Source organism: Anoplopoma fimbria, chromosome 18 (assembly GCF_027596085.1).
Source record: "Anoplopoma fimbria isolate UVic2021 breed Golden Eagle Sablefish chromosome 18, Afim_UVic_2022, whole genome shotgun sequence".
In the NCBI taxonomy this organism is placed as follows: Eukaryota; Metazoa; Chordata; class Actinopteri; order Perciformes; family Anoplopomatidae; genus Anoplopoma; species Anoplopoma fimbria.
Window position 1 is genome coordinate 13069420 of NC_072466.1, and position 23983 is coordinate 13093402.

The following is a 23983-nucleotide window of genomic DNA, read 5'->3' on the forward strand; positions in this document are numbered from 1 at the left end:
CGACAAGTTGCCGGTTTACAAGCTCATTTTAAACTAATCCAAATCTAAATCATTGTCTGATAGCCAGGGGGTTCCATGACTGAAATTCGTCTGATGCGTTCCGCCTCTTTTGCTCTCCACACAGACTGTTTATCTGCATTCAACCAAAACCTGCACAAACGTGATTGGTCAACACTGCTCATACTACAAAAACTGAAACTAGAACACTTCCGATACTGAAACCTTGTCATGTTGCCGACAGATATGCATGCAGAATATGTTTATTGAGATTATCTCTCAATGTGATTCCAATGTTAGTGACAAAAAACTATGATTTCAATCTATGCAAAATGTTCAATTTCAGCTTCATGGATGGCATTGTCAGTCCACCACTTTGGTCCAGACTGAAATATCTCAAACACTATGGCATAAATTGCCATGGCATCTTGCACAGACATTCAAGATGCTCAGATGTTAATCCTTATGATTTAGGTGATTCTCCACAAGGCTGTAATTTGTGATTCAGAGTGAAATATCTCGTCAACTGTTGGATGGATTGCTATAAAATTTGCAACAGATACTCAAGGTCCCGTGAGGATAACTTCTATTGACCTAATACTTGATTACATCAAATACACAATAGGTCATTCCCATCAGCCTCAGCTATACTTTTTGCTTGATGCCAATTAGAAAACTTTAGTATGCTGACACTCTAAGATGTTGAACCAAATAATGAATACCTGCTAAACATCAGCACGTTAGAGGCATCTCTCTGTTAGCATGCTGATCTTAGCACTTAGCTCAAGGCACCGCAGTGCCAAAGTAGAGCCTCATCGAGCTCTTATGGCTGTAAAAAAAAAAATTGTTTGTTGCAACAGCAATGTGAGTATTGTTTTTACGACAGATTTAAAATAAATAAGAAAAGTAAAATGTTGATACATGCATTTTGAAATGGATGAGGCACTTAAATGGGACAGATTCCCTTTAAACACACATCTTAATGTACGAGGCAAACGGCCTCACTCTGCTCTCCAGAAATGCAACAATTAGACCACAAATACAGAGAAAGAAACCCGCCTGCGAAAAACCTGAATGCTCTCTATCAGGAGCGGAGTCCAATTAACAGAATAATTAACTGAACTAACGTCTCTCTTAAACGACTGTTGCAGGCCACTGTGACAGCAACGAGTGCATTTTAATTAAAGTGCCCTCCAGTTAGTGTGTGGCTTAGAAAAGCCCACGAGGGACTCTTTCCCAGTGAATTGAGACATTCAATGAACTGCTGTACGCTGCATGTGCATTATGAACACTTTGTCAACGTGGGCTAAATTGGTTGCGGATTGTTGTCAGGCAGGAGGAAAAAACAAAACAATAAAACTATTATTCTCCCTCGCACACACCAAACAGCTCATCTCCGCTCCCAGCGCTGTGGCTTTCCTTATGGGTGTCCAATGAAGCATGCAGATCAGCGTTGAAATTAAAGAGGGATCTGTAATGAAACTCCCAGAGCCCCCTCAGTAAGAAAGTAACAAGACAGCCCATAAATAAGACACGCAGAACGAGATCATAAACGATTCAGACATGCAGGAAGTAGGAAGTAGGACACTAGACGAGGGCAGGAAGTCTACGGGTGCACTTTGACTCCATGGGGAGAAATGTTTGGTATTTGGGGCAGAAACGTCATGTAGCTGTCACGAGGAATATCTAAATGAAGAGCTGTAATGTCTCTGTTGAAGGTACTGATCTCGGGCTTCAATCTGAAATTTTCAGAGTTTTTTCTCTGTAATGACACAAAAGTGGATTCACACTCTAAATGAATGATTTATAAAACAAACTACTGAAGGGATGAGTGTAGCTCTCATCCTGGATGCCAAAATGATTTCAGAGGCAGGGTTCTCCTTTTTATGGAGATATCAAAAGATGAACTTCAGGTAATGACTTTAACTCTTCAAAAATAGATAGATACCCTTCAGGAAATGAACTCTTCAAATATGAAAAAAAATTAAACGCCTTGATTTCCAGTTTGGAATATGTGTAATGTAGTTGAAGCATTTTCAGCCTGATTGAACAAGCAGGTGTCGCCGGTTAAGAGATGGAGGAGCAGATGCCGAACAGAATCAGACTGAAAGGAAAAAAAAATGCCGTGTTGGTTTCTCAAGTTTATTCGATCTGTGGTTATCAAAGACAATGCCCAAGAACATAAGTTATGAAAAAAAGCCTTCATGATGGGGACTCTGAGTTTGATATGACATAGCATTATCATTTTTAAACATAGGCATATTTTCTCATTTATTTTAAAACAGCAATGTTAAAAAGTAAAAAACAAAACAAATGAACAAACAAACAGATGGACAGAAGAGACAGCAGAGATGCCGAAAAAGGACATTATCTCGGTGGAGTGCTTCTTTTGGTGAGCGTCGGGACGGCTCCTGTGACTGTGTGTGTGCGTGCACGATGAGTTCACCATACTCCACATAATCTTACCATTGTTCACTAAAGGTCACCAGCCGAGTGACTGGAGTTCACCATTGTTCCAAGTGCTGGGGGGCTGAGGACAGGCCCCACTGTCACTGCCAGTCTCCTGCTGGCCACACAAACGCTATTCAGTCAGGAGGAAAGCCAGAAATAAAAACACACACTGCTCATCATTAAATCAGGCACCAGGTCGTGACATGGCCCCTTAGACTTAAACAGCACACACAGGCACACATCCATCCATCCACACACACACACACACACACACACACACACACACACACACACACACACACACACACACACACACACACACACACACTGTACAGTATACAATGCACAAGCCCCATACGCACAAAATTAAGTCAATAAAAACACTCGATAAAAGCACAATATGGTATTTAAAAAAATTAATTGCACGTGTAGAGACGAGATGGAGGAAGCACAGTGAGTGGAGCAGGAAGAAAGGGGGTGGGGGGGGGGGGTCAGCGGTGAGCATGGCAAAAGAGGCTACAGTACATTCAGTAAACAAAGAAAAAAAAACACAGGAGGAAAAAGGAAAAAAAAGGCAAGATTAGAATCAGAACCACTGAAAAGAATTAAATAAAAATCCAAAACACTTTTTTTTTTCCAGTTTGTCATCTTTTTTTTTTTTTCAGTCATTGATTTTGAAGCTCACTCAGGGGGCGTGCGAGTCTTACATTAGTCCCGGTCTTGTCTCGGGAGAGAGAGCGAGTTCGGTCAGTTGTGTAGATTTTAATTGTTTTCTTGCTTTAGTTAAAATCAATGTTCATGTTAACATCTCTACAGACCCCGAAGTCAGAGCGTTGGGCAGGGGGAGTAGTGGTAGGGTGCAAGTCTTCCATGGCCTGACATACGCACAGGCATTTACACAAGTACACACGCACACACGTTCGCGCACACACTCACACACGCGCTCTCATAAACACAGAGTGCATTCTCATTCCTATCACCCTTGGGTACAGGCTTTTTCTTTTCTTCCCAGCTTAGCGCACTAAGTACGCATCTCTCTTCTGTACAAAAGCAGCCTCCTTCCCTGGAATCGGAGTCTGCGTGTTTCTCCTCGCTCCTTCTCTTCTTTTATTTTTTTTTCATTTCCTCTTTTTTTACTTCTTTTGAGAGTTGAGCAGTTTGTCAGCCTCGGGGTACGTCGGGTACTTCACGGTCTCGATTTTCTCTTTGACCTTGTAGGAAGGGTAGAGGCCAGTGCGGCCCAGTTTGCGGTTGATGCCTTTGGAGTATCCGTCCCAGTGGTTGCCGGCCACGCCGATCACGTCTCCGGGCTCCAGGGGAATGTCCTCGCTGTTGCGTGGCTGGTGGGGGTAGATGGCGATCTGGTTGTGGGCGTTTTGACCTCCAAAGTAGTAGATGTCATCCAGGGAATAGAAGAAGGACGAAGCGTCTGGATGCAGCGTCTGCATGATCTCATAGGCCACGCGGCAAACCTGAGACGGAAACACAGCCAGGGATTATTTTCTTACATCTATAAATGTCCATGTATTTGTCTTGATAACAGAGCTGTAGAGGCGAGAGAACATGCTGTTAGAAGGACAAGAAGACTTCTCACTCTAAGACATACACTTTTTCGTTTCAACCCTGGTAAAAGAGGGATAAAAAGGTGCTAAGCGACTCAATCCAGTCAGATCCTTGCGGTGGACTATTAAACCCGGAGTGCGAATAGGAAATATGAGGCTCACACTTTATTTTTAGGTCTGGCAAAAAGCCTGATCACTCCCGGTTATAACTCACTATAAAACAGCACTTTAGAAGCTGAGATGATCAGGATAATGGATGACAAATGCCACTGTAATGTCAAAGCCGTAATAAATGAGCTTTGAATCATGTGACGGAAAATGGGACAATGAGGTTGTTGACAATCACACGATTGTGATTATCAAAAACGTCCAGGGTTGCCTTGTGACAAACTGGAAACATCAACTTTTATTGTCTTTCTTATATCTCTATCAGGCCATTTTAACACAAAACCTTTAACAGTTTGACCTAATTGTGTTGTTTTTTAAACTCTGCTCTTAATTAGTAATATCATCCAGGTGTTTCTGTTTTTACATGCGATATTAATTAAGGGTTATCTCCATTACTATAAGTATTTTTCTTCATGAACTGTAATTTAGTTCTTTTACTTATTATTATTGTTAATTCAACAACAAAAAACCTTTTGAGCTTGAAAGCCCATTATTCATCTCAGAAACAGCAGTTTGACAAATAAAATGTAATCATAAGGTCCATACTCAAGAGCTTTCAGGCTCACTTAGTGGACTTCATAAGTGGATGGAGTTCACTTTGTTTTCATAGAAACAGCCAAATCTTTATCACTTGACCTAAGCATGGACGTTTGGTCATGTGACAACAGGTGGTCACACTTAGGTCATGTGATAACAACAGAACCCCATGAAAACAGAGCTCCTTCCACTGACAAAGGCAATGCTTAAGAGTCAAACCAATAATCTATTTGAACTGTAATTTATGTGCATTCAGAAACATTTTAGGGAAGTTTTATAGGAATCACTTTACTTATGTAAACTTATGTCAAAACAGTAATCATGTTATCCCGCTTCCTTGCTTCTTTGACTTCTAGCAGGCATAAATCTAAATTCTTAAACCTAACAATGCAATCAGGACTCTCTGCTCTCAGAATACCTGTCTGTCCCCAGAGTGAAAAAGAAGTCAAAAGGCCAAAGGGCCTTTTCCTATCACACCCTCTTACTCTGAAATAACCTTAAAAGCCTTACTTACTTAAAATACAAACTCAGAACTCCTGTTTTTGCCTTCATTTTCAATTAGTTGTTTATTCTTTAAATTATTTGGCTGGCGGGTCAGTCTCAGTCTCAATGTATTATTTAAGTCTAGTAGCCAGAAATAATGATATCAACCTTAAAGCCGCTGCTTCTCAAGAACCCATGTTTGTGTCCCACAAGCACCACTGTGTGCCTGTCTTTGTGCCAGTCTTTCTCCCTGTCTCTCTCTTTTCTCTTTTCCCTTTGTGTGTTTGCTTGTTCTCCTCTCTGTGTGAACGATGTACTTGAGGTTGCTTGCTGTTTGTGTAGCCTGTCCTCTTCCAGGTTACATAGTGGAGAAGAGGCTGTCTGGCTCAGGCTCCATCTGGATCTGACATCCTCCTGGCTACATAATTTTCATACAGTACCAGTCAAAAGTTTGGACACACCTTCTCATTCAATGTTTTATTTTATTTTTTTTTTTTTTTCTACATTGGAGATTAATATTGAAGACATCCAAACTATGAAGGAACACATATGGAATTATGTGGTAAACAAACAAATGCTCAACAAACCAGAATATGTTTTATATTTTAGATTCTTCAAAGTAGTTGAATGAGAAGGTGTGTCCAAACTTTTGACTGGCACTGTATATGTTCATATCATATGTATCATTTTTGTTGTATGTATTGCCTATATTGTAATTTTATTATGTTGCTTATTCTGTACACACAACATCCTTTGCACATCTGTCGTCCTCAAAGAGGGATCCCTCATCAGTTGCTCTTCCTGAGGTTTTCCATTTTGTCCCTGGATTTTCTTTGTATTGCTTAGTCAAGTTAAGTCAAATTTACTTGAACTTGACCCCAAAACTTCAGTGTCATCGAAATACTAGAGAGAAAAAGTGGACTGACCTGTGAGGAGAAGGTGCAGACCAGGAAGTCGGTCTGAGACAGGAAGTGGATGTCCAGGATGACTCCTCTGAGCGAGTTCTCAGTGTAGCGGTTGTGAAGGCCGGCCGACCACGAGATGGAGTTATCACTGATGAACTCATAGTCTGGATACCTGGAAGGGACAAGAAGTCAAGAGTCAGAGTAATTCAAGAGAAGGTAAAATGATACACCCACAGAGGAAAACATACTCTCACATATCAGTTGGACAGACTCACAATTGGCATCAACACTATCACACTTAACACACAAACACTCTCAGACACTGACTTGGTCTTGGCTTCCTGCAGCAGGGAGGGGTCATCAGTTGCCAGGTAAACTCGCTTCTTGTCGATGTGGACACGTCTGGCCAGATTTTGGAACTGCTCCTCCACATGCAGCATATACTCCTCTATGGGATGGAAGGCCGCCTCTGTCCCCACTTTATCTGTCCTCCTCACATGGACTCTACAGACAGACAGGGACACAGACAGGGTTACAGACTAGTTTTATTATATCATTTTTGATAAAGTTGGTGTTAATATTTGTACATCTGCATTCTAAGCTAGTAGGGTCTATTAACACAGTTATGGCGGAGGCTCTGAAGAATACGTATGTGATGTTATGCACCTGTGCACTTTTCTTTTGCAGTCTTACAAACTTTGAAACAATTTCAAGTTAATGAAAATTCATGACTTGCAAGATTTATCTACACCTCAAACTTCAAGAACCTTTTTGCTTATTATGCACCAAGAAACATTATCCTCAAATTGATACCTTGGTTAAATTCCCATAAAGAAATTGAACCACAACTGGTAGCTTCTGTCTCACACCAGGGGTATTATGATGGATATGAAGCTTTTACATTTGTTGCACCAAGAACGTCCTGTTTTACAGCTTGAAGCAATGTTTGTACGTGCTGTAAAGCAGCACAGCTTGAGATCCATTTTACTTTTAAGTATAATCTTTTTTATTGCTGAGCCATGCAAATATGTCGTTTTTGCAGAAACAGACCCATTTAAACCCAAATAACACAGTCAGAAATGGAGTGGCATCTTGTCTGCTTTATCCGAACTTATTTTGATGTTTAAACATTCAGGAAAGAGAGCTTGCTGCGTATGATACTGCTATACATAATACATTTACTAAATGCCTGAAAAAGTAGGTCTTAAGTTGATTCTGAAAAATGTCAACTTAGCTTGCATATCTAATGTAGCTGGGCTGGGTATCCCGGAGTCTAGGAGCGTAGTAGCTAACAGCAGTTTCCCCACTCATTTTGATGGCTACTTTATGAATAGTTAAAAAACCAGCATCAAAGGACCCCAAAGGCTCATGTTGATTTCAGTAAGAAGGTGCTATATCATAATGAGCTTTGAATTTGAGTAAGAGGACCTTAAAATGTATTCTAACAGAAATACATGGTAGGCCGTTGAAGAATGTATTACAATAGTCCAACATGCTAGTCAGGAACTTATGAATACATTTCTCTGCTTTCTTCTTTGCTAGGAACCACCTTACTTTGGCAACATTTCTAGGGTGGAAAAATGCTGTCTTGGTCTCTTTGCTAATATGGACATTAAAGCTTAAATCAGAGTCTGAAATGCCTTCAAGACTTTGAGCTTGTGAGCCTTCACCTGCTGGCGAGCGACGCTCCCAAGTCTACTAAAAAGTGTCTCCTTCTTGCAATTAGGTCCTAGCAGCAGAAGCCTAGCAGTTTTGTTTTTTGTTTTAAATGTTTGTCACTCATCCATTATTAGTTTGATGGCAAACAGGCAGTCAAAGACAAAAGGCCATTTGGGTTAGTTGGCTCAATGGAAATGTATAATTGTGTGTCATCTGTGTAGCTACGGAAATTTGTATTAAACTTGTTGATTATTTTACCTAATGGAAGCATATATAAGTGAAATAGCAAGATACCAAGACAGATTCCTTGTGCAATAACAAACAGCAAGTAATGCTTCAAAAGATACAAGATCACCCAGTATAACAGAATTTTCTACCAGTTATGTTGGATCGAAACTAGTTAAAAGCACTGCCAGAGAGACCGACCCCTCTTTCAAGACGATTGATTAAAATAGTATGGATGATGATGTCAAACGGCTGAGCTTAGATCTAAAATGATAAGACTTCTATCGAATAGAGCGAGACAAGCTGTGAGATACAGTGGGGGAAATAATTATTTGATTAACGATTTTGTAAGTTTGCCCACTGACAAAGAAATGAACGATCTATAATTGTTATGGTAGGTTTATTTTAACAGTGAGAGACAGAATATAAAAAATTAAATCCAGAAAATCACATTATATAAAAGTTATAAATTGATTTGCATTTGATCGAGTGAAATAAGTATTTGATCCCCTAACAAAACATGACTCAGTACTTGGTGGAGAAACCGTTGTTGGCAAGCACAGAGGTCAGACGCTTCTTGTAGTTGGTCACCAGGTTTGCGCACATCTCAGGAGGGATTTTGGTCCACTCCTCTTTGCAGATCTTCTCCAAATCCTGAAGGTTTCGAGGCTGTCGCTTGGCAACTCTAAGCTTCAGCTCCCTCCACAGATTTTCTATGGGATTAAGGTCCGGAGACTGGCTAGGCCACTCCATGACCTTAATGTGCTTCTTCTTGAGCCACTCCTTTGTTGCCTTGGCCGTATGTTTTGGGTCATTGTCGTGCTGGAAGACCCATCCACGAACCATTTTCAGTGTCCTGGCTGAGGTAAGGAGGTTGTCGCCCAAGATTTCACGGTACATGGCCCCATCCATCCTCCCCTCGATGCGGTGAAGTCGTCCTGTCCCCTTAGCAGAGAAACACCCCCAAAGCATAATGTTTCCACCTCCATGCTTGATGGTGGGGATGGTGTTCTTGGGGTTATAATCAGCATTTCTCTTCCTCCAAACACGGCGAGTTGAGTTGATGCCAAATAGCTCGATTTTGGTCTCATCTGACCACATTACCTTCTCCCAAGCCTTCTCTGAATCATTCAGGTGTTCATTGGCAAACTTCAGACGGGCCATGTGCCTTCTTGAGCAGGGGGACCTTGCAGGCGCTGATTTTAATCCATTACGGCGTAGTGTGTTACCAATGGTTTTCTTGGTGACTGTGGTCCCAGCTGTCTTGAGATCATTAACAAGTTCCTCCCGTGTAGTTCTGGGCTGATCCCTAACCTTTCTCATGATCATCGATACCCCACGAGGCCAGATCTTGCGTGGAGCCCCAGACCGAGGGCGATTGATGGTCATTTTGTGTTTCTTCCATTTCCGAATAATCGCACCAACAGTTGTCTCCTTCTCACCAAGCTGCTTTCCGATGGTCTTGTAGCCCATTCCAGCCTTGTGCAGGTCTACAATCTTTGCCCCGACGTCCTTAGACAGCTCTTTGGTCTTGCCCATGGTGGAGAAGTTGGAATCTGATTGATTGATTCTGTGGACAGATGTCTTTCATACAGGTAACGAGTTGAGATTCAGAGTACTTTCTTAAAGTGAGAGGACTAATCTAACCAGTCTGTGGGAGCCAGAATTCTTGCTGGTTGGTAGGGGCTCAAATACTTATTTCACTCAATCAAATGCAAATCAATTTATAACTTTTATATAATGTGATTTTCTGGATTTTTTTTTAATATTCTGTCTCTCACTGTTAAAATAAACCTACCATAACAATTATAGATCGTTCATTTCTTTGTCAGTGGGCAAACTTACAAAATCGTTAAGGGATCAAATAATTATTTCCTCCACTGTACATTCTTAAGAAAATAGCTACGGATTGGATCAAGAGCGCAAGTGGAGGAGGATGTTTGAGCTACCATTTCACGGAGGTTGGTATGAGATATGCTGGTAAAACATTTTAAAGTCGGAGGGCTGTGATGGTGTGTGTCACCCAGCTTATTAGCTGTTCTAATAATGACTTACGTAATTAAGGCAACTCTGTGTTTGGAAAAGGTAGCTTACTACTCACAGTTTACCTCTAGCTTAGTTTTCGTACATGATTTTTCAGCTTTCCTACAAGGCCACTTTATTGCACAAATATCTTTATTTATCTTAGGCCTCGCCTTGATATGAGACCTTCTTTATGTCTCAAAGGAACTTTGACTTTATCGAGCATGTCAGTCAATTCACTGTTGAAGACATCCAGTGAATCATTAAAAACATTTATCCAAGGTATTTGTGAGCTCAGCAATTCATAGTTCTGTATGTATTTTATGTAAGTCTTTTTTTTTCCTTATTGAGAGAACCTAGTTTTAACGATCTGTTTTTGATGTTGACGTGTATTCGTTCTAAGAAAAAAAAAAGGCACCTGAACTTAATGGCATACCTTGGAAATCATTCCATTGTTGGTATAAATGCAAAAAAAAAAGATGGGACAAAAGACAAAGAAAGAAAAGAAACAGAAAAAGGCATGCGGTGACTGAGAGAGGAATTTTCAGAAACAGAGAGAGGAAAATTGACGGACAGAGAAATATCCAACAAAAGTGTATTTTTTAGGTTTCCTTGTCATCGCTTGCAGTACACAAGGACAAAGAGGGACTGCTGTCACCGGCTGTACGTATGAGAGAAAAAGCACAGCTGGTAAACAGACCAAAAGACTGCTGAGAATGGAAAAACATTTCCTCTCCTGACACAGGCGCATCCCTCAAACTGATGGACGCGGAAACACAATTTTATGCCGTCCACAACTATTCAATTACAAAACCACCCAGCCACATCTGCATTGTGACTTCTGGCCTTGAGGAGCAAATTCAATTTCAAATTCTAAAAGAAAAAAAACCAAAAAAACCTTTTCTTCACAAATGAGTGAACATGTGTACTTTCCCCCACATTCATATAGTGCCACCTGGGAGCTTCCCACTACAATCAGCTGTCTAATGCTGACCAAGGAGCAGCTCCACAAGAGCTTTTTTAAGGACACTTTGTACAATATTAGTCCTTTACTTCCACCAATCGCGATCTCCCAATTGGATTCAAATAGCTTCTCTAACCTCAAGGCAGCCTCTAACTCTTTTGTGAGAATGAGGAAGAAAAAAAAAAGTAAAAGAGTGCGAGGTTCAGAGAAGGACTCCGGTTTTACCAAATTTTTACCACTGGCCACAGGAATAGCTTCTTTATTTACTTGGCAAATAAAACCCAAAATAATGGAGTGAGGACAAGTTGGTGAGAGGGCTACAAGGGGTGTCAGAGCCTTTTATTCCGTGTCTCTTATCGGACAGAGGTCTTGACTCAAAGCTTTTCCATCCTTTGTTAGGGTCCATCTCTCCTGCTCCCTCACGTCTTTCATGTTTACTGTTTTTTTGTTCACGTGAATTCTTTATCTTGCCCTTTTCTCTCTCTGTCAGAGCAGCAGAGACCACACTGAGGCATTGCTTAGCTCTCAGCCATCGGCTCCTAGCCTCTCCAGATCTCTCCCACTACCGCCTCAATAATTCTCTCTATTCGTAATGTACTGGCAAAGCAGGGCAACCATCATGGTGGGCGTAAAAGCATGCATTAGAGACATCAAACACACCCACACTCGACCCAGCAATGCTGATTCTGCCAGTTTGTGACAATAACATATAGATTGAATAAATGATTTGTCCGACAATGACCTCTGGATCCCTATTAGCTGCCCATGAAGAAGAAATTACCATATTACATCTATGCTTGCTGCAGAATGACCTAAAAAGATTTCAGAGTTGTTCTGAAGATTTACCTTCACTGTTCATAATTACAGATGGGTGACAAATTAAAGTAAAGGCCAACATAAAGTGTCTTATTAAGGTGTTCTGAACATTTCTTTGTCCCCATGCACCCGTATTTGTCCTGAAAATGTCAACTACTGTAGTTTATTGTTATAAGGCTCTCTTGCAATGAGCACCAGCTCAAAAAAAATCAAGTAGCATTATGAGAAAGTTATTAAAACATTGTGAAAATGCAAATTACTTGCTAATTATTCACTCGAGTCTCTCTAAGTGAAGAATAAAGAGTACTTGATCTAGAATCATATTATCACATTTTTGTATTATTGTTATATATTATTTATTTGCTTATTGTAGATAATCTCATATATACATATACATACACACAATGTATTGTAATAGACCTGAAACTAGATATTATAAAAGATATATATAGTAATCCATCTCTTGGTGTCCACATTGCCATGGCGATAAGGCTACTCTGGTATCTGCAACTGTAGCAGCAACCCTACCCCCCCCCTCTCCTCTCTCTCTCTCTCTCTCTCTCGCCTTACTACCATTAGGACACATTTAATGGTGGCAGGATGGAGCCGTGCTGATAGCTGCTTTTAGTCCCAGCCTTCCAGCCTTCCTGCGTCTCACGTCCTCAGAGAGCAGCAGGGAAAGAGTGGTGGTGGTGACTGAGCTGGTGGGGGTCGGCTGGCGGTTGGGTTCTCCTGGGACAAGCTGCCTTTCTATTCCTCTTGGTACTCTCCCCATCAACCCCTGCATCTCCCATTGCTGTCGCTCCCTCTTGCCTTTTTTTTTTGCATTGACACCATGTATCTCTTTCGATGCCTCCCCTCGTCCCTTTTTCATACACACATACATATCGCCTTCCCCACAGTGCTGATAGAAGTGCAAATGCACTTTGTTGCAACATCAGTGCAGAGTGGAATGGATGTATCAAGAGCTGAGAAGGGATGGGAAAAGAGGGATGAAAAACTTTGTTCTACCCAGCACATCATTTCAATAAGCCTTTCCCTAGTGATATGGAGGGAGAAAAGGGTGGGATATATGAGTGTGTGAAGGGGGGTGGTGGAGTAGGAAACACAAAGAACAGTGATAGAGATGTGTGTAAAACCATGAGAGCAAGAGAATTGTGGGTAGGGATGTGCACCAGGGGAACGTGAGGGAGAGGTGAGTGTGAAATATAACAATTTGAAATCTTGAAGCGGGATGAACCAATAAAGACAGAGCAACGATCACGAATTAAAGGATGTGAGAGGACGGGGAGATTGAAAAAGTTGGGATGAGTCATAGAAAAAAGAAATGAGGGGGAAAAAAAGGGGGAGGAGAGTCTAAGAGCTGGGAGAAAGAGTCAGAAGCTGCCGGGTGATGAAAGGCAGAGGTAAAAACCAAAGAGAAGAGCATCTGAGAAAAAAAGAGAGAGGGAGACAGAAAAAATACAGAGAGTGTAACAAGAGAAAGTCATAACTAAGCAGATGAGGACAGAAAAAAGTGAGGAAGAATGGCGACGATTGCTTGCAGCAAGACGTAAAGAAGGACAGAAATAGAAAAGTCATGAGAGCGAAAAGCCAGAAAAAGAGACTATGAACATATGGATGTAAGAGTTATGCCGAGAATGACAGAACTAAACAAGGCTGACTTCACAAACTATAACAATATAACTCTTAGCGTTTATTTTAAACTACTTCCTTTACCAGGCAGGTGGAGTCAGCCTCATGGAAAAGTGCAGAACATTGAGAAAATCTGAGCCAAGCATCTCAAAGTCATTTTATATATTTTCCCCAGACTGACAGCTATCCATTATGTGCATTGTCCTAATGGGGTAAATCCCTTCGATCACTCTAATATACCAATTAGGTCTTTTTTTATCCAGGTGTGAAGTTTGACTCAAAGACTGGTGGAGTTATTTAAGAGAGGCTGGCAGACGGCCCTTTAATGGAAACAAGTTATTAAATAGCTTAATATGTTCAAGCCATTTCTGAGAAGCTGATACATTTTTACAATAATGCATACTGGACCTAAAGAGGTCCCCAATCAGTTTCAAGCTGTGAGAGCAGAATATCTGGGGACAGAATACTAAGCGGTCACGATCAAAGTCCAGACGATATCAAAGACTGAAATCTGACGTGATAATGGCATATTTGGAATGGTTGGTTTTATCTGCGCCTCTTATGCCAAGTTTCATGAAAACTAATATCTAAGTGGTGTACTCAAGTACCAGGTGCATTGTGTTGAAAGGTGGAGATTATCCTTTCTGTAATGAGGAAGTTCATTTGTGCTCTCATGTGGATTTTTAAAAGATAAGTAAGGCTCTGGTGATGGCAATGTTGGTCGGTCAGCCAGTCCACCACTTTGATCTGGACTGAAATATCTCAGCAGCTAATGGATGTATTGACTTGAAAACATGTACAGTCATGTTCCCCAAAGGACAAATCTACTGTATTTGGTAATCCCTAATACTTTAAATCAGCACCATCATAAGGTAATTGTTTTTATTTGTCCACTACCTTTGTTTAGGACCAAATATCTGCAAAACAGATGACATTCTCATCATCTCCAGCTGTGCTTTGTGTTTGGTGCTAATTAGCAAATGTTAGAATGCTAGCACACTAGACTAAGATTGTAAACACGGTATACATTATATCTTCATGCTGGTATACCATACCAGAATGTTAGCATTGTCATCGTGAACATGTTAGCATGCTGGAGTTAGCATTTAGCTGAAACCCCTGTTGTGTCTAAGCACAGCGTCACGGTGATGCTAGCATGGCTGTAGTCTTGTTGTTATTGTCAACAACGACCAGAATCAACAATGTGTTCATCTGTATAAAATAATGTTTTACTTCTCTTCCTGTCTGTGGCACTCAAGCCTGTTTGCCTGTATGTCCTTTCTAAAGAGACTAAATCATTCCCTAAAATAGATAGGCATTTTAGTTTGTAGAACACATTTTTTAGTAAAAGAAAGTAAAAAGTGCATTTGTTGGGACTATTTTAAGCAAAGGATGCACCAGAATGTGTTTGTGGGGTCAACTTTAAATAAACTACAGTGTAATAAAGGACCATATTGTCCTGTGCAACAGTTTGGGTAATTGATGTGTTTGTAATAGTTTCTGCAATAACAATGGAGCTCTGAGGCACAGAGGAAAAACAAACAATATACTTGTTAGTGGGATATATAGATTATTGTTGTTTCTTCTTGGGAATTGTTGGCAATAAGAAAAATATAGAATAAAGCCATTCTTATCCTTTATCAACATGACACTGAAGATTGAAGAAAAGCTGCCAGGCTATTATTTTTTTAATGCAACCATTAAAATGTTTTGTATGGTTCTCTTTCCTTGTCTTGATTGGTTTTACAGATAAAACTAAAATCTGTCAGAGATACTTTTACTTTTCAGCTATTCAATTACTTTAGCAACAGTATCTGATGAGGAGGTCTTCAGTAATAAATTACGTGGATTGGACTAGAGACTGAAAACCCTTCTGGGGACATTACTACATGAAACAGGGCAGAATCCAGCAAAGCACATTATTATAAAGAAAAGAATGATGAAAATGATTTGTAAAAGTTGATTTGCACGAATCTAGTATACAATAAAGCTGTATTAGTGTAAAGCAGAGAAGTTATAAAATAATAAGGAATAGAGCCAAACTAAACACTTCCATGCAATTGATTTACTTTTAAAACTATTGTATTAACCTCCTATTAACCTCACCCCAAGCAGTGTTTGTATTCCACCACAGACCCTATGGCTATGTTTTTGTTTTCTTCTTCCTGTGCCTTCTGTTTGCTTTGATTGTGAAGCATTTTGTAAACTTTATTGTAGAGATATGCTTAAGCAACGAAGTCATTATTATTGAGGCATTTCTAAGCACAGAAAAAGAGCAAAAAACAAAGCAAGCCACACTGAGAAGTGATGGTGTCCTTACCCGATGATGGGGTGTTTGAAGCCCAGCTTGGCGGTGGTCTGCTGGATCTCCTTCTCCAGCCACGACTGCGGTCGCACCAGGTACTTGACAAACTGGGACACCCACCAAACGGAGGGGTCGCCGTGCAGACGGTGCAGGCGTGGGGCCAGGTCCTCAGGGATCGCCAGGGGCAGGTAGGGGGGCCGGGGGTGGAGACTGTCCACTATAGGTAACTCCACCACCTGGACGTCCTTATCGTGGGCCTCTCCTGGATGGTCCAAAGAGGAGAAGGTTGAGTTAAAGACACTCATTATTCAAAACTTAAAAAAAATAATGTTTTAACTGCTTACATTTGGGGCTGTACCTAGTGATTATGTTCATTATGATTAATGCAAACATGCATTTTTATCTATTCAACAATTTATTAAATAATAATATATCCGAAACAAGAAAAACATGGTCATTAAGTCTTCAAATTGCTTGTCAGGCCAACAGATCAAAAAACCCAAAGATGTTCAATTTGGAATGACACAATAACGAGAAATGCAGCAAATAATCCCATTTTAGAAGGTAAAACCAGCAAATGTTTGACAGTTTTTGGTTGATAAACAACTTAAGTGATTAATGGATTATCAAAATTGTTGGTGATTTATTTTCTGCAGATTGACTAAACAGTTCAGCACTGCTCAAGTTAAACACCTTTATAGGCAACTTCCTTATCAAAGCCGAGGTTCTATGGATAAAGGGAGCGGCAGATTTTTGAGCCCTTTGAGATTTCTATTTTTTGCTCTGTAAATTAAATTGACTTGAGTAGGGAGTCAGACCCTGTATCCGTAGCAAGCATTTGTAGGATTAAGAAAACCACAGATTCAATTGAAGTTCTGGCATTATACCCGTTTCTGTAAGATAACATAGACCTTTTCTTCTTTTCCTTTTTTAAGTATATGGAGTCTGGAGACATCAGCAAGTTGTCAGCATAGCTCTCTGTCAAATAACTGACAAAACCTACTAACATCTTTGGGTTCACTGAACCTTTCAATGTCATTTCGACTGAAATAATTACTATACAATATGTTACTCTGTCTAAAACTAAAATATTATGTTGTGATGCAGTGAGATTTTATTATATTATTCTTCAGCCCTATTATATTCATTGCTGATCTGTTACTAGCATGAATCCAAATCCCCCCAGCCTATATGAATCCACCTTTTGTGATCGACAGCTGCTCTTTGCCTGTCCTTGTTTAAAGGCCAAGGTAAACTCCTTTTTATCAAGGCTGCTAAGGGCCAGGGGCTGATGTAAGGACCTGGATTGGAAGGGTGGGGTGATGGAAGGTGGTGGGGGGCTGTTGGTCTGGCATTGGCAATGGCTTGGCAGGAGCTCTGGGCAGCGGGTTGAGCAAAGGCTGATTACGAAGGTCACCTTTCTGGGCAGAAGACAGTCCCCGTGTTCTGCCAGGCCTCCATGCATATCTCCCTGCACACCAACTGTCCATGAACACGCATGAACCCCCCCATAAAAAATACACACGGGAATACACACACATAAACATGTATGTACAGGGTCCTGTGATCAGATGGAAATAAATGTGATCCAACTGACAACTAACAGGAATCCAAATAAAACAACAATAAAAAGAAATGTGTATTCACACACCAACACAAACACAAAAAGACACACACACATGCACATAAAGAGCCCCAGCTAATCTCATCGCACCAGAAGGGATATGCCTGGCAAACCTTCACTCTCTTTCAGTCTTAAAACCCAAGGAGAGGTTTTTTTTGGGTCTGGGTGAGTGAGTAAACCCCCGATTTACACAAAAACAAGTTTGAGGCCCGTGTTCTTTCAGACTAAAGTGGCCTCTCTAACTGCCACAGACAGGGCTTAATACAGCTGCAAACACACATCCACAACACACTTCCAACTAAATGGCATAATGAGTCATTAAAAATGGCCTTTCACAGAAAGGGTACATAAAAAAACATGTGAAAAACAAGGGCAGAAACAGAGGCTTCAATTTATGTGTGCGTATGCCTGAGCATGAACTGAATATAAATTGGTAAAAGCATTAAATATTGAACAGAAAAAATATTCCCAGGCCTGTCTTTGCTTATATAACAGCATTGGCATGATTCACATAAGGGGGAATGGGCATATTTTGAGGCCTGCACTTCCTGGCATAAATGTACAGAGATGCAGAGAAGTCTGCCTCCCACAGATACTTAATTAGATCACAAAGCTCTTTTAAATTTCATCTCAACTCCAAAGCATTGGCCTATTTTTCCTGTATGCGCCTTAAAGCGTATAGGTCTGAACTGACACAGAATTCCTACACTGTATTTTTAAGCCTATGACGCATACTGAGCCTAATAAATATTGCGCAAGATTAACACAGCTACTGGAGAACCAAGAGTGACACCATACAGACACAAAATACGCAGCCTTTCCATCCATAATACATTTGAAATGGGGTTTATGAACTTGGACAGCTCTTGTCCAAGTCTTTACATGGCAGGGAACATTATGTTTCCCCTGCTGCTCTGAGACTCACTCATAAGGCAGTAATATCTTTACAGAGAAGCTCAAAGGAATACACTCTCTTTGGCAAATTAGCTCTTTGATCAACGAACCATTGTTCCACAAGGAGACTAGTTTCCCCTTTGTATGTTCAAAATTAAGTCTGTTTTACCAGGCCTGTGAGATGGTGCTATAAACTCTCTCATGCTGTCCATTGAACATAAAGTAGTAGTAAAACGGCAACATGCACCAGTTGGTTAATAGACAGAAGGGCTGGGTTTGGAACTTATTCACAGATATGTTGCCTGAAGCGCAAATAATCTAAAATTGTCAAGTACTAAAAACTTGTATTGATTGTCTGTTCACATTTGTAGTCACATTTCCCCCCCAAAAAGTATTTAAACTGTGTTTTATTCAGGCAAAGATTATTGTTTTGGTGTCGGAACCAAAATGTGGATAATGTATCAGCACCATTATCCGGGATCCAGTCCCAAGAGACAAGGTGGGTCAATCTTCAACAATATTCCCATTATATAATCATGATTAGTTCCTAATTAAAACCAAAATTGACCAATTTAAGATTGTATTTTATTTAGGGAAAGTTCTTATCATGTTGTTTGAGTTTTGACAACGTTTAAGGTTTTCGTACTTTGGTTCTCTGTTTAAATTAGAAAAAGGTTTTGAAGAAAAAGGTTTTTTTTAGCACAAAGCTAACCCTTGAGGGGTACCCTGTATGTTATGATTACTGTATTCAAATGTGTTTTTTCTTGTAATGTTTTGTTTTTCCCCACTTCCCATTTCAGGGAAGAAAAGCAGCAGGTCCCATAATGACTTTATCACATTCTATATTTTGTCACAGATGCATATACCATGCATCCTCTCTCTGTCTATAAATGACTCACATCCTAGGGGAAACACTTAAAAGAAAGGCAAACCAAGTCAAGAAAAATGATAGGGCCGCTACATAAAATTCCAAAAAAGTTAATTTCCCACATGAACACAAGGTTAGGCAAACAAAAGCCAAAATCAGTATAGACTGTAAAAGTATAGAACATCCAGAGCAGTATGCTCATCACGTTTCTATGTGAAGGTTACTAGAAAGGATTGGTGGCCTTTACCAGAAATGATGAACAGGGACCCAATGTCTAACAAAATTAGAAAAATACTATGTCTTAAAGTTGCAAAGCCAACTGCCATCCTGGCACTATGCAAACCCTATCTCAAGGCAATTGCATGGTATGTAACAAAGACTGGCTAACCATAGAGTAAAAGCCAATAATATACTGTAACACTTGTAAATATAGGGGCCATTGCAAGGTTATAAGAAATCAGTATTCCTTACATCCAAACGCATTAACTGTTCTGGCATGGGTAAACATTCCACTTAATTAGTGAGATATTCAATGTATATCTACCTATTAATCCAAGGCTTTAGCATCCCTTTGTGGCCCAGTGTCCCAAGGAATGATTTTACCTACCCTGTTAACAAATCAGGCATGAACACAGGAGTAGCCAAGAACCCAACAGGCTTACATTAGCTATGCTTGGCTTGTTAGCTGGCTTGGTCAACGGAAAAACACTGCCCCTGCAAATTACAAGACTTATAAGGATAAGAATTCAGAATGCTAAAAAGGCCTGGGGAGTGGTGTTTGTAGTGAGTTGACTGTTGGCTACAAGCAGCCAGATAGCATATATGGATCTATAGGAGGCCGTTAGTAAAACAGACACCAGAGAAAGACATTAGATAGTGGAAAAGGACACATGAAAGGCAGGAGAATAAGAAAGGGAATGCGCTAGGAGGGCAGGAGATAAGAAGGGAGAGCCCAGGAGAGCACAAGTCAAATGAAGCGATAGGAGAAATATATAGAGCTGAAAGGATGCAGTGATGAGAATAAGAAAGCAATGACAAAGAAAGTGATAGAGAGAGAGAGCGAGAGAGAGAGAGAGAGGCAGCCATGGTCTTGTTGAAAAACCTCCAAATCATCACTGGTCTTTGGTTCTGTCAGCTTAACAGAGGCAAACACACCTCCACTGTAAGACTATCCATTAATCATATAAATTCACAATTTCCACTTATACCTATGTGCAATCGCATACATATATTATTCTGCTGCCTTTGCATTAGCAGAGAGATTCCTTTACTCCAAAACAAGCACATCAATCTTCAGTCTAAGGTATGCTGATACCAGGTACACATATAAATTAGCTTATGCTTGAACGTGGTGTTCATTATGGACAATCCATGACTGATGCATAAATTCTACATACATTGACTTTTTGCTTTAACCTAGCAAGCATCCTCATACGTATGTAGAATGCCCGTACACGGGAATGATGTCGTTCATAAAAATGACTTGTTTGGGCTTGTAAAAATGTAAAGATTAAACCCCTATGGGGTAATAATTAACCATGTTTATAGCTGGAGGTGTTCTCTTTTTACAGATGTCTCTTTTACAAAGTTGGTCCGTGGGGTGTATGTCCTTTGGACTGCAGGAGATTTTTGTGGCGGTGGTGTATTCAATTACACAAAAAAAAAAAAAAAAAAATCATGGCGAGAATTGTTCGCTTAACCCGCCAGATCGTACGATAACGCGCAAAACAGTGGCAAAGAACTCAAAATGAAATCTGGCAACTGTCATTGGATTAACACAATGTCAATATTGTATTCTGGTTGTTGATTGGTTAGGGAGGACAACCTCCATTGAAGCATCATTTTGCCCACCAACAAATTGGCATGAAAAAAAGTACATTCAATTGATAAAAGAGAGCCCGCCCCTAAGGAGGACAGCAGGATCCCGTCCTCCTTTGCCCTCCACCACCACTACACACAGACTAGCCTTTTCCTTCTCGCCTGTCCTGCAGGTGTCCCTGTTGAAGCATTTTAATTAGAATTTAAATCGATTTTTTCAAAAGAAGAGAGAAAAAAATATTTTCTAAATGATACTGAGATTTGGTAACAGTTTATTTCAACCACTAACTCTTTTTTTTGTATTTGATCTCCCCTTGAGTCTAAAAAATAAAATAAACCTCCTCTGCCTCTATGAACAGCCTCCTCTGCTGAAATAAAGTCACTGGACGTCTTGGCTCTAAAACCTCTGAACAGTAACCTGCTGCTGCTTCATTGGCTGCCAAAGTGCTTTAACAGGAATTGCACAGTCCTGCTTAGCCAGGGAATTCACACTTTGTTTTTTCGCTGTAGCAGCACAAAAGATTGGGTCTGGCAGACCCTATCTTCTAGCAGAGATGGACCAAAAAACAACAAGGCTTATTTGATTATTAAGCAACCAATCACAGTCGTTTGCAGGCAGCACTGAGGCTGTGGCTGTGTGTGTGTGTCTCACAATGGTGATGGGATGTGTGTGCGTTGGTGTGTGTACCTACCTGACCAGTGTCCGGTGGTGGCCCCGGAGCGGTCGGTGCAGGTGTTACTGACGGGCAGGAACACAGTCTCCCAGCCGCCGGGGGCGTAGCGCCAGTTGTGGGACTCCAGGATGAGCGTGCGCTGGGTGCCATAAGCGATCATGAAGCAGTAGACGACATGGTGGAGCTGGCAGCCGTAACCACAGCCCTTATTGATGTTACACACCAGTTTTCTCGCCTTACTGCAGTCTGGGGGATTCTGGGAGGAGGACAGGAAGGAATGTTTCAACATTTTTTATTGCTTGACCTTCTTCTTGTATCTCTCAAAGCCCTGCTCTCTGACTTGTAATAACACATGGCTGATATTGTTTTGTTTGTTCCCTTTGCCTGTCGGTCTCATACTCCAATTCATTCTAAGTTTATACCTGTTCACTCTTTTCCTCAGCTCGCCTCTCTCTCTCTTTACCCGCCAGTTTGTTTTTTTCTTTTTCTCCCTCCGTGACAGCCATTAAATTAACTTTTACTAACTTTTTCCATCTTTTTTCTCTCCTACCTCTTTTCTTCTTATTATTAAAGGTTACAACTGGTGATGTTCTATATTTTGAATGCTTTGGTAAATCATCTGTGCAGTCAAAAGCCTGATATATGTATATTATTTTCAATTGTTGTATAAACAAAAAAAAAAAACACATAAATGAGGCACACCGTTGCAATGGGTTTCAGATTTCTTCAATACTATGAACATGGCCACTGTAGTTCATTTTAAATTTTAACCCAATTATATTGTGCTGTTGCACTGGCGCATATCAATAGTTGGCTGAATATAGTCCTCAGAAAATACACTATTTACCCCTGTTTGAGTAAATTACTAAGCTGCAGTAAAAAGACACATTTGTGACCAGCTTTTTAAGATTTAAGTTGTCAGTACGAACCAATTTGCTTGGGGCAGTGTGCCAATGATGGGGAGGAAGGTAATTATTGAGATGGATTCATAGGATTTGGTCTTTTGGCATTTGTTTGCAATAAGAACAATCCCAGCCTAGTCCTTTTATATCTATTTGTCATTATTCTCTTTTTTTTGTTGTCTGTAATCTGTTTTTCTCTCATTAATTATCCCTTTTCAATTCAAAGCTAAGGCTGCACAATTTATTGAAACCACAATATGGCGAGACACAGTATTTGTTAAAAGGGAAATTTGTCACAAAGTTAATTTTAAATTAGATGTCGTTGTGCTGCAGAGATGTCCTGGACTACAAATCATAATATACAGACTTAAGAAAAACATCTTTGTTTGGTACAAATTCCAGCAAAAAACACAATAAATATGTTTTTCAATGAAAATGAGAATAATTATGTAAAAAATGTTTATTCCCTTTAACATCGCAAATCTTAACGAATTGTATATCAGTCAGAATAATCGCAATTAGATATTTTTATAAATCCTAAAGTGTTCAAAATTATTTAAGCTGTTGAATTGGCATGAAAGTTTCAAGAACAATATTACCATAGCATATATAATCTATGCATACATGTATATCCTATGCATGTATTTGTGTGTGTGAGTGTGTGTGTTTGTTGATGAAAGGGGAAGGATGAAGGGGTACATAGGCATATTGAAATGTATCTCCAGGTAACAGTAATGGAGAGTATTCAGAAAAAGAAAAATTCACTCAGTAATCACTTCTACAATTACAGTCAAACTCATCACATTAATTACACTGTGTGTGTGTGTGTGTGTGTGTGTGTGTGTGTGTGTGTGTGTGTGTGTGTGTGTGTGTGTGTGTGTGTGTCATTCACAGTCCCTCCGGTTGTGGCATGTTGATTCATATTGGGCAGCAAGATATTGCTTGTCTCTTTCTCCTAGGACTACTTTTTAATTTGAAAGGTCATTAAGCTCTTTAAAATCGGAAATTACAGAGGTGGTCTCGTTAAAGTAAATGTTCCTTATTAAAGAAACTAAATGTTCCTCATTTTGTTCAATGAATGAATTGTAGAAAGTGGATTTCTGTCACAGCCTCACCCGTCCAACAGTGACCACATGTTCTATTTTCTCTTTGTTGCGAGGATTTTTTCGGTCTTCCTTTTTTGATTGCCAATTTGCGGACACTGAGCCTGTGCTCGGTTAGGATTTGTCTGCTATTGTTTTAGAGAGATATGGTGTGAGTTCATAGTCTCTTTTTAGGACCAGATAACCTTCTAATCTACTACTATCGGCTTTTATTTTCTTCTTTCCAACGGTCCAAATGGAATTTTTTTACATTGGTTATAATTAGGTTTGCTCTGATTGGTCTTTGGAGAGCAGTGTTGTTGTGAGGCTGGTCAGTGTGTCTGAGAGGCAGAATTTAACCTCAGTACCAACCTTTCCCCTCTCTCTCTCCC

At 40.2% G+C, this 23983-nt stretch overlaps 1 protein-coding gene across 1 annotated transcript in view; it reads right to left on the reverse strand.

Annotated features, from left to right (window-relative positions):
- Nucleotides 1-2125: 2125 nt before the first annotated feature.
- The window catches only part of fut8b (fucosyltransferase 8b (alpha (1,6) fucosyltransferase)), an 83279-nt gene continuing 61421 nt past the window's right edge, over nt 2126-23983 (reverse strand). Inside the window, exons 6-10 of the mRNA XM_054618388.1 lie at nt 21626-21863; nt 15745-15991; nt 6431-6607; nt 6125-6275; nt 2126-3920 (exon numbers count right to left, since the gene is read on the reverse strand). Of these exons, the coding sequence (XP_054474363.1) occupies nt 3582-3920; nt 6125-6275; nt 6431-6607; nt 15745-15991; nt 21626-21863 (1152 nt within the window). The 3' untranslated portion in view covers nt 2126-3581. The remainder of the gene's footprint in view (nt 3921-6124; nt 6276-6430; nt 6608-15744; nt 15992-21625; nt 21864-23983) is intronic.